At 35.8% G+C, this 10331-nt stretch overlaps 2 protein-coding genes across 2 annotated transcripts; one reads left to right on the forward strand and one right to left on the reverse strand.

The window, feature by feature from the left end:
• The first annotated feature begins 13 nt into the window (after positions 1 to 13).
• LOC146534500 (uncharacterized) lies at positions 14 to 4614 on the forward strand. The gene is made up of 9 exons (XM_085193628.1): positions 14 to 799; positions 918 to 1037; positions 1139 to 1372; positions 2186 to 2281; positions 2435 to 2556; positions 2944 to 3091; positions 3215 to 3257; positions 3340 to 4439; positions 4515 to 4614. Exons 1-9 carry the CDS (start codon positions 746 to 748, stop codon positions 4599 to 4601), a joined length of 2004 nt encoding a protein of 667 aa, XP_085049754.1. The 5' UTR covers positions 14 to 745; the 3' UTR covers positions 4602 to 4614.
• On the reverse strand, positions 4460 to 10196 carry Hao (Hydroxyacid oxidase). Its single transcript, XM_085193639.1, has 9 exons — positions 9948 to 10196; positions 9704 to 9855; positions 7166 to 7286; positions 6839 to 6973; positions 6542 to 6670; positions 6011 to 6143; positions 5695 to 5814; positions 5075 to 5186; positions 4460 to 4775 (listed from the first exon to the last, which is right to left on the reverse strand). Exons 1-9 carry the CDS (start codon positions 10079 to 10081, stop codon positions 4708 to 4710), a joined length of 1104 nt encoding a protein of 367 aa, XP_085049765.1. The 5' UTR covers positions 10082 to 10196; the 3' UTR covers positions 4460 to 4707.
• Positions 10197 to 10331: the final 135 nt, after the last annotated feature.

The raw sequence follows: 10331 nt of genomic DNA on the forward strand, positions 1-10331 counted from the left end.
AAGCAAATATTGTTATCCAATCTGCCTTAACACGCATCTATCATATTCGCCTTCTTAATTATAATAATAATAAGCCTTTTATTTCACATATCACTTTTTTTTTACAAATATTGTTAGTTAGATATTAGTAGTAAAAAAAGTAAATAATTAAATATATTAGTAGTAAGTAAATTAGTTTGTTAGTTATTAATATAATTGTTAGATCTTGTTTTGGTGATATGGATCCCATTTTCTTGAGTATAGGCCTCCTCTATTTCGCTCCACAACTTTCTGTTTTTCCCCAGAGTCATCCAATTTTTTCAAGTAGTTCTTGCTATACCATCAGCCCACCGGCTAATTGGTCTACCAACACATCTTTTCCCAACTGGGCCCTTCCATCGTGTTGTTTGAATTGTCCATCTATTATCAATGTAACGTGATATGTGCCCAGCCCACCGCCATTTTAATATTAGGGCTTGGGTGAATGTGTCCAATATATTAGTTTTTTTTTCTTATTCTTATTCTTAATTATAGCAAATATTAAATTTATATTTGAATAAAAATCTTAGAAAATCAAAATATTCAAAATTGTATATTAAGTATTTTGATCTACTGTGAATATATTATTATAATCGATAAGAATCGGGGTTAGTTTAAACGACGAATATTTACATTCCTAATATGGTTTCCGGTTTCGTAGACTGTCACTTTCATAATAGACGTTGGCGGTAAATTATTTTAAGTTTAAAGTAATGTTTAACAAACTATGTGGAATTATGAATCAAAAAGTAAAGACACCTGTTGTTGTCAAATGTCATCGGTAAGTTTAATCTTTGTAATTTTGATTTTGTACTCGCTGCAATTTTTATTATATGTTAATAAAATAAAGTATAGGTATTTGTAATACCACTATTCATAATCAATAATCATATTTATAGGTTCCATCAATAAAAAGATCTACAAATGTTTACGAATGGTTGGAATTATTACAAAATACAAACGATACACAATTGCTTTCTAAAATTTTTTCGACTTTAGGTTTCATTATACTATCAAAGGTAAATTAAATAAGTAACTGTAAGTCGTCGTCGTATTATTAATTAGTCTAAGAGTATCTCATAACTGTTATACTAATCTGATGATATCTATCTTTGTTTAGAATGTTGGTGATGAAATAATTAAGTGTGAGGCACTATATGAAAAAATGTATTTTGTACTGAACTGTGGCTTGCAAGCAAAGACAACTATAACTCTTAATTTTATATCCGCTTTATTGCATCTTGATGATGATGGACCGACGAGAAAAAGGACTTTATACATTTATACACAGAATATGCTACGCAGCAGTGGTTGTCTTACAGCTATGTCTAATCTTCTCGGTAGTTTTATTTTGGTACGAACACTGTTCTATTCTTTGTTTATGGCATTTCGAACATGCTAATTGAGCACTAATCATTTCGTGTTGGGGTTATGGAGGGTAGAGGTCTGAAGCACCATGTCTTATGAGGATTCAGCTCAGATTCAGATCTGTTCAAAGTTCGACCGAAATGGCGCTAATATCTAATATAAACTGCGCAAGTGTAGAAAACCTGAAGTAAAGACCTTAGCTTGGATAATTAATGTTTTTAATGACTCGAGTTGTTTGAGTCATTATTATCTTATATAGTCCATTTGTGCTTGATATATTGTCCATAGTGCGTTCTTTAAATGTATCCTATGATATCGCAGCGCCATATTTATTTTATCGGTTTTGATGGACACTTTTTCACATACGGAGACGGTCTTCCTCGCCTCTATCCTAGAGGCATGTTAAAATTTCTAATAAAGCAAGACAAAAACATAAAAGAGAACAAAAAAGGTTTATCTGTATAATATATTGCTTTATTAAGACAAATGATTCTCTATTATAATCAACTCTTACAACTATTTTCAAATACCTACATCATATGCAAGATATATTTTACTATCGATCTAAATACAGATGCAATAAGTAACTACTTAATTAGTAAAAAGTTATGAGTAGTTAAACATAAGAATAATATATGAATCTACGCGTCGCAAGGGAACTTGTTCCAGTTTTTTCGTCGTTTAAAAATAGATGGAAATCGAGGATGTAAATTTCAAATGTTAACGTTTTCAAGTCAATCGTTCCGTAGGGGCACAATGCGGGATACAGTTTAAAGGTTAAAAAAATGAGTCGTTTCAGCACCAAGAAACATTAAAAGCCCTGTGTCTCAGTATAAGTGAAGCAGTCCGTGACTCCCCCGTTAATCAAGCATTTTGCTCTCATCTGGTGCCATTGGTGAGTGTTTGACTTAATTTTTAATACAATTAATAATCTGGTCAAATTTGTTTCTAAAGTGGTATTTATATGAGTATTTACAACTGAAATAAGTGTTGAAAAGATATTAGATTTAACTTCTTAAATTTATATATGTTTATTTTGTAATTACAGTGCATCCAAAAATGCCGAAAAGAGTATTCGGAATTGTTTTTAGTCTTACAAAGTTTATTAAACAAGCATAAACAAAATGTAAAAGTTTTCCACGAATGTAAAGGAATGACGATATTTACTAGGTATAATATTTTATTACCCAAAATAATTAAGTTTAAATTAATCAATTCCTTGTTTATTAATGTTTTTAACCTCATGAAAAGACTATGTGTAGACATAAGTATATGAGCGCATCTAAAGATATTTTCAGAGCGACTGGTGTGTTTGTTTGCAAATTTAATTATTTCTGATATTCAAAATGCAAAAATGTCATTTAGAAAAATCAATCCCAATCTTTCTTGACCTTAACGTCAAAAGATAAGCCTTCTTGTATATTTTTTTTAATTTCCAACTTATTTTTTTATTATTCTATATTTTGAAATGATTGCCTATTCTTACAAAATTCCTACCCATGTATTGGGTATACACTCAAGCTGTGTTTTTCAAATTTAACAAGTATTTTTTTACAGAGAAAATATAACAAACACGCGTTGTTTGCAACTTATTAATACTGTATTAGAAAATACAAACACGGATTATCAACAGAATATAATAAGTTCGTCTCATATATTCGAGTACCTCCTGCATTACTTGCAAAAATATGATTGTAGTACTCCGGTAATTATTGTCGCCTTAGATTTTTTGTAATGATATTGTATATTATAGTATTTTTTTATTTCTTTACTTATTTATGATAATTCACTTAATAATCATCAATAAGTTTTTAATATTTGTTTACAGACTGGTCAATGGGCTACAATTATTCTTTATTCATATCAAAAAGGTTAATAAGTACCTATCATTAACAATAATATTATATAACATTATTTTCAATTGAATTTCTCCTACTAAATTATATGTTTTAGGTTTTAAAATAAACAAGAAAAGCTTATTAGAAAACTCTAATATAGATAAAATCAAACACAAAACCTGTGTTCAGACATCATTAGTAACCAAAGAGAGATCCACAAGCCCTAAATTTGATGAAACTAACAAATTATTCCAAAACATTTTAAACGAAGTAATTTTGTCGCAACGCCAGAGACCGTTTCATAAGAATAATAAAAAATCTATGAAATGCACTTCTAATATGCAATTCAATTTCAAAAACCAGGTCGGAAATGTGTATAGGGATGGAGAAAATTCAAGAAATCAAAAGAGTTCGCCACACGATAACAGTTTATCGTTTTCATTTTTGTTTAAAGAAATTGCTCCACAAAATGGCATTTACTCTGAACCTTCGAACATATCTAAATTTAAATCTAAATTAATCTTAAACCACCAAGATTTATTAGAAAATTCAAGAAAACTTAATAAATATCATGAAGTTCCAAAAGAAAATGTAATGTTAAATATACATAAAACTTTGTTGGAAAATGAAGTAAATAATAGTGTAATAGATTTTAAACCTCACTTTGTATCTACACCTAAAAAGGCCAATTTAGATCAAAATTCAAGATCACAGATCTCTACGTTTACATCATCAAGAATTAGCACAAAATCACGAGAACCAAATAAAAGTATGATGTACGGAACAAAAAGAATGCATAAAATATCTAAACCTAAACAGAAAACGTTACAGAATAAGTCTATGACCGCCAAATTTTTAAACATTCTTAACGCTTCTTGTACAACTATCGTTAACAGCTTTTATACATTTAAAAACATATTCAAAAGTAATAAAGTCTGTGAAGTGTCTGAAAGAAATGATTCTATCGTAGAAGTCAATAAGTCTTGCAGCTACAGTTTCACTAACTACATGCGTGAAAGAGACGCCATATTAATGAAGAATAAAAGAATATTAGCGGAAAATGAAAGCTTCGCTAGTTTTCAAGCAACTGCTAAGGATTGTAATACCTGTAACGACACTATTGCGTTAAAACAGAAATTGGTCAATAATGCATCTTTGCAACTAACTATAAAAAAATTGAAAATGGGTATAAATGTGTATGGATGCGACTTTAAGGTAAAAATTAAAACACCATATAGGTTATGCATAAAATAAATTTGTTAACATTATTTAATTTTTTATTATTTACAGAAAATTTCAAAAAACATGTGGCCGAACGAAAATTATATGACTCCCAGTGTACTCTACAATTTGTATCGTAAACTTATAATAAAGTAAATAACTCTTTAAAGTTGTTTTTCTTATCAGCCTATCGCCGTCCACTGTTGGACGTAGGCGTCCCTCATCAAGCGCCAACCAAACAAGTTGTATAGTCTTAAGAAAATCATAGTTTGCTGTAAACTGATTCGTGGCGAACCATATCTTTAGTAATGTCAGCCACACTGGATGTCCCTAAAACAATACATAAAATTTCACAATGTTTTTATTACTAAATAAAAAACATAAATATCAATATAAAATAAAATTAAATTTGCCATAATATAAAATTTGCCTGTTGTCTGCAGTCAGATCACAACTAATTTTAATAAAATAAAATCAAAGACGAAAGTATTCTGGTAAAATTACCTTTAGTGTTTTTAAGATAATTTATTTTCACAAACGTATATCGGAAATGTTTGTATAACAACTATTTTCAATATGGACACTATGCTCGGGCCAACCCATAGAAAATGAAGAAATAAATATTTTACCTGCTATTTGAAACGTATATTCCATTTCATTTCGAAAAATATTAAGCATTCTCTCAACTCCTGCCTGACCGCCGATAGCTAGACCCCATAACGCGGGACGGCCGACGAAAACCTTGAAATAATAGTAAAAATTTACGTTATGCCTTTTCAATATAAATAAATCAGCTTCACACGCCGGTGTTGAGTTCGATCCCCACTCGAGATGAAATTGTAAAATTGAAATTTATATAAATGTATATTTCCATTTCTTCGCTCTGGTGTCGAGATAAAGCACGGCGTTAAGTTCTGCCACTCAACACGCAATATCTACAGAATTCGGAACGTGGGGAACGGAGTGTCTGAACACTAGTTTCCCTCTGCCTACCCTGCTGTGTGCAGGATACACCGTGAAGTTATTTTTTTATTTTAAGCCATTTTGTACAAATAGTATATTTTATTCAGATAATTTTAAGTTATGCCAATTTTTATATATTCCGCCATACAAAAAGTCTCAAAAATTTGGTGGAAAGTGGGGAGCGAAGTGTCTATGTTACTAGGTTACTAGGGTACTAGAATCCTCCTACGTGCTTCTCTACGAGCATATACATTGTAAAGATAAAAAAATAATAAGTTTAACTTACCATTTTAGCCCCCAACGCTAAAGCTTTATAGACATCAGTACCAGTAGTGATGCCTCCATCTAAATAAACTTCCACGTTATAATGTTTAACAGCTTCCACTATCTCGGGCAGGGCTTCGATCTGAAATAACGGAATAGTACCTGGTATGAAAACAACTATTATTAAACAAATATTATTTTATTTATTTTTTTATAATATCCACATTTTTTTTTGTTATACTGATTTTATATTTTTATTTCATACATTGGAATCGTTCCTACATAATATGCGATAGAAGAGAATACTGTTTATTACACAAATATAAGGTGAATACTACCGTAGATGGTACTCCATCTAGCTGTCTCGCGCCATGATTGGACACGAGAATGGCGCTACACCCCGCCTCAACCGCTTTAATAGCATCGTCACCACGTAAAATGCCTTTTGCTACTATTGGCAATTTTGTTATACTGCAAATAAATAAAAATATTTTTTTATTATTAAGTAATATATTGAACAATAAAAATGACAAATATGTTATATTTAAAGTTTCAAAAAAAAAAAACAGCTTCACGCTGTATCCCGCACACAGCAGGGTAGGCAGGGGGAACTTAGTGCTAAAACATTCCGTTCCCCACGGTCTGCCGGATTCTGGAGGTATTGCGTGTTGAGTGACAGAACTCAACGCGGCGCTTTGCCTCAACACCAGAGCGTGAGTGGGGACCGAACCCACAACCATCGCGTTATAGTCACACCCTTGTGCCGCTGCGCCGCGACTGAGGTTATTTTCTGTGTTTCAGCTTGCTACCTCTGTGAATACGGACTAAGTTTTTACCTTTTATGGTACGGAACCCTTAAAAATATGTACCTTTTTAACCATTTTATTTCATCCCAAGTTAAGCTCTTGTCAAATAGATTATTAACGTAATTGTTTAATCCGCTACCTTCTCCTGTGCTGTGTATTTTTGTTGACAATAGACCATCAAAGTTTGCTAATCTGCAATACAAAATAGCAATATAAAAAAAATATTATCAGGTTAATCAAAACTGATATCTTAAATTCTTACCCAACTAATAAGCACATACAAAAGATAATGTATTATATTATAAATTTGAATATAAACATATAATTATTTTAAATACAATTATATTAATACCTACTCACTTTAAATGCTTAGGAAGTGAAAACTTATTTCGAATATCAGCGCGTCGTAATCCAAAAATTGGAGTATCCACTGTAAGGGCAATAGCTTTAAATCCAGCTTTTTCAGCTCTCAGAACTAAATTCCGAGTTACATCCCTGAATAATAAAATAAACTTGAAATATGTCGATGATATACAATGAAATAAGCTTGATATACAAGGAAATAAGCTTATTAAAACTTCTTCAATAATAGCAACTAAGTTACTAGTTTAGTTAACATACTAATTAGATTTTATAGAACTGATAAGTGTATCTTAGAAAATAATTTAAGAAAAATTATAAACTTACCTATCATTGTATATATAAAGCTGAAACCATTTAATGGCATTAGGGGCAGCCTGGGCAACTTCTTCTATGGAACTTGTGGAGATGGTACTTAATGTGTAAATTACGCCACTGGACTGTGCAGCTGTGGTGATTTATGACTATTAGATTTTTTTCATTCAAGTATTTCAGTAGTGTTAAGAAACTCCGTTCCCCACTTTCCACCGAATTATCGAAACATTACATGTTAATGTGATTGCCGCGCTTGTCGCCTTGGTTTTTTTTTTTTTTTTTTTTAACGCTGGGAAATGCAGTTTACGCAGACCGACAGAGCGGTACTGTGGGGCTCACCGGAGAATGAACCCGATACTACCCACTAAAACCCAGCGAGACCTACCCACCTAAGCAAGACGCCGCAGGATCGCTCACGCATTCCACTACGGCGACTCGGTGGAAAGCCCGCCTGTAGCGGACCACCGTCATATTATTGGTGACTCTCTAGGGTAAGGGGAGTTGGAGATGAGCATACTGCCTTCTCCTATTCCCTAACCTACGACGACGGAGCGGGCCTGCATTTGCGCTGGACTCGCGCTCCCGCTCCGCGGCCTCCTTTAATGCCATCACAGAATCGCAAAAGAAGACCATGGTAGACCAGTGCCTCTCACTATCTAGCTTGGCCCCCACCACACTTGACAGTGAGAGATCTCTACCGACTACATCCATCAGCACATGGCGCTGTGGGGCCCAAGCAGAGCATTCGGCCAGTGTGTGATGCGCCGAATCCACCGGCGCATTGCACTCGTAACACGCTGGTGATACCTCCCGACGTGCAATCTGGTGCAGGTATTTACCAAAGCAACCGTGCCCTGTTAGTACCTGCACCAGTCGGAACGTCAAAACCCCAAAGTTTCTTTGGACCCAGCGCTTAAGGTGGGGGCGGACAGCTTCCACCGTCACCAAACCTGCCGCCGGAGACCTCAAGTCCAACTCCCATCGCCGCATCAGGGCTTCATCGGCTCTTCTCCTGATCCGCACGATATCCTCTGTCGATGGTCGTTCACCTCGCGACCGCTCAGTTGTACGGAATGCGTGAACTCTAGCCAGTACCTCCGCCTGTAACTCCCAAGGAGGATCGCCCGCCAGGAGAGTAGCCGCCGTTTATGACACAGTACGGTAACCCCGAATAGCTCTTACCGCTATGACCCGCTGCGCTTTTCGCAATTGGGTCCTGTTGCGAGCGGTAAGAGATTCAGCCCACACAGGAGCACCGTATAGCGCCATAGACCTCAACACGCCAACATAAAGCTGTCTGCATGTGGCATCAGGTCCTCCGACATTCGGTAATAGCCTACCGAGGGCCCCGGCGGTGTTCACAAGCTTCGGCACAAGCTGAGCGAAGTGTGAAGCAAACGACCATCGACTATCCAGGGTCAGACCCAGATATTTCATCTGACCTCGAATTTCCACATCCTGCCCCTGTATACGTAGAGTGGCTCCACGGGGAGGCCCCTTGCGCGGTCCATGAAAAAGCAGAGCTTCCGTTTTTACACTGGAAATCCTCAGGCCCAGTGCTTTAATGCGATCGACGACGTGGTGGATGCCGACTTCAGCTAAACGTGCTGCCTCACTGTAATTCCCTCCCCGGGCGGTAACAAGTGTGTCATCGGCGTAACAGATGACGCCCATACCGGGGGGCAGGCGACAACGTAGGAGCCAGTCGTATCCGAGATTCCACAGTATCGGGCCTAAAACCGACCCCTGTGGCACTCCGCAACCCACCCTTCGACGACCGATTTGACCGTCACTATCCGTCCATAACACCACTCTATTTTGAAGGTAGTTATTTAATAACCGCCGGAGATAGAAAGGCACACCATGATAACGAAGCGCCTCTCGTAACGTCTCGAACGGCAAGCTATTAAAAGCATTGACCACATCTAAGGATACGGCGAGGAGAACGTCCCCTTCTGCCGTAGCAGCCAATGACCGTGCCTTCAAGGCGTTCAGGGCGTCAATTGTAGAACGACCGGCCCTGAACCCGAACTGAGCCTCTGAGAGGTCCGGTCCTACCTCCTCTAGATGCTGTGTAAGACGCGCGGCAACGATCTTTTCCAAGATCTTGCCCGTCTCATTAAGCAACACGATGGGCCTGTATGCGGAAGATGAATCAGGTGGGCGACCCTCTTTGCGCAACAAGCATAGCCCTCCCTCCTTCCAGATCTTCGGGAACTTCCCAGACAATAGCTTGTCGCCTTGGTTGCTTGAACCAGACCGAAGAAATTAAAATATTAATAAATTATAATCCATTGCCCCGAGTGAGAATCAACCCCACAAGCGTCGCGTTAAAGTCACACACTTGTGCCCCTGCACTACGAGGGACTATAGATATTTTTCTCTGATTAAAAATACTTCTAATCAATCATACTGGTAGGTGACTGCGAAGGGCTATCATATATGCGTCGTTGGACTAATATTAAATGTTACAGGAAATATAAAGGAATTATCTTTTATATTTCTTGTTATATTTAAAATATTTATGATAACATAGATAAATTAAAGTACCTTTTATGTTAGCTGTTTCGCCGTCAGGATGTGCCATTCTCTGCATTGCAGTAGGCGATATGCCTAAGGGCATCGACACTTTTTCTCCTAGAATAGTAGTCGACAGATCGCAATCTCTTAATCCAACTAGACATTTTGGACGAATTCTTAACCTTAAAAAAATTATATATTATTTATATACACGTATTTCTTAATACATCTTTTTTTTTAACTAAAAATTACAAATGTAAATAAATAGACATACCTTTGAAAAGCTCGTTTGTTTTCTGCTAATGTGTATTCTTCCGTGGCGCCACTTTTATAATAATCTCGGGCATTTTTAGGCAACAGTGCTAGCGCTGCATCTTCAAGTTCTTTGATACTTATATACTTCTCCATTGCGCCAAGAATATGTGTATTTCACAAGTGTACAGAACGCAATAGTTCAAATAATATTTAGAAGATAATAAATTGTTATGTAAGTACTTAATGATTTATAAACATAATAATCAGAGGCCACAGGTCACTACTGATTCCCATTTTTTGCAAACTATTTCGATGATTGCTATCGACTAATAACCAATGAAATGTAATCATTAAATAATTTTAGATATATTCCAGGGCATTCATAATAAGGAAGGGGGAAATA

Source organism: Heliconius melpomene, chromosome 11 (genome assembly GCF_056956725.1).
Source record: "Heliconius melpomene rosina isolate 202511_hmr_F chromosome 11, ASM5695672v1, whole genome shotgun sequence".
In the NCBI taxonomy this organism is placed as follows: domain Eukaryota; kingdom Metazoa; phylum Arthropoda; class Insecta; order Lepidoptera; family Nymphalidae; genus Heliconius; species Heliconius melpomene.

Coding starts and splice junctions, on each gene's coding strand:
- LOC146534500 (XM_085193628.1), top strand. CDS start 746: ATGTGGAATTATGAATCAAAAAGTAAAGACACCTGTTGTTGTCAAATG. Junction 800..917: donor GTTGTTGTCAAATGTCATCG/GTAAGTTTAATC, acceptor TCATATTTATAG/GTTCCATCAATAAAAAGATC. Junction 2,557..2,943: donor GGAATGACGATATTTACTAG/GTATAATATTTT, acceptor ATTTTTTTACAG/AGAAAATATAACAAACACGC.
- Hao (XM_085193639.1), bottom strand. CDS start 10,081: ATGGAGAAGTATATAAGTATCAAAGAACTTGAAGATGCAGCGCTAGCA. Junction 6,144..6,541: donor GAAATAAAATGGTTAAAAAG/GTACATATTTTT, acceptor ATTTATTTGCAG/TATAACAAAATTGCCAATAG. Junction 4,776..5,074: donor ATATACGTTTCAAATAGCAG/GTAAAATATTTA, acceptor GTATTGTTTTAG/GGACATCCAGTGTGGCTGAC.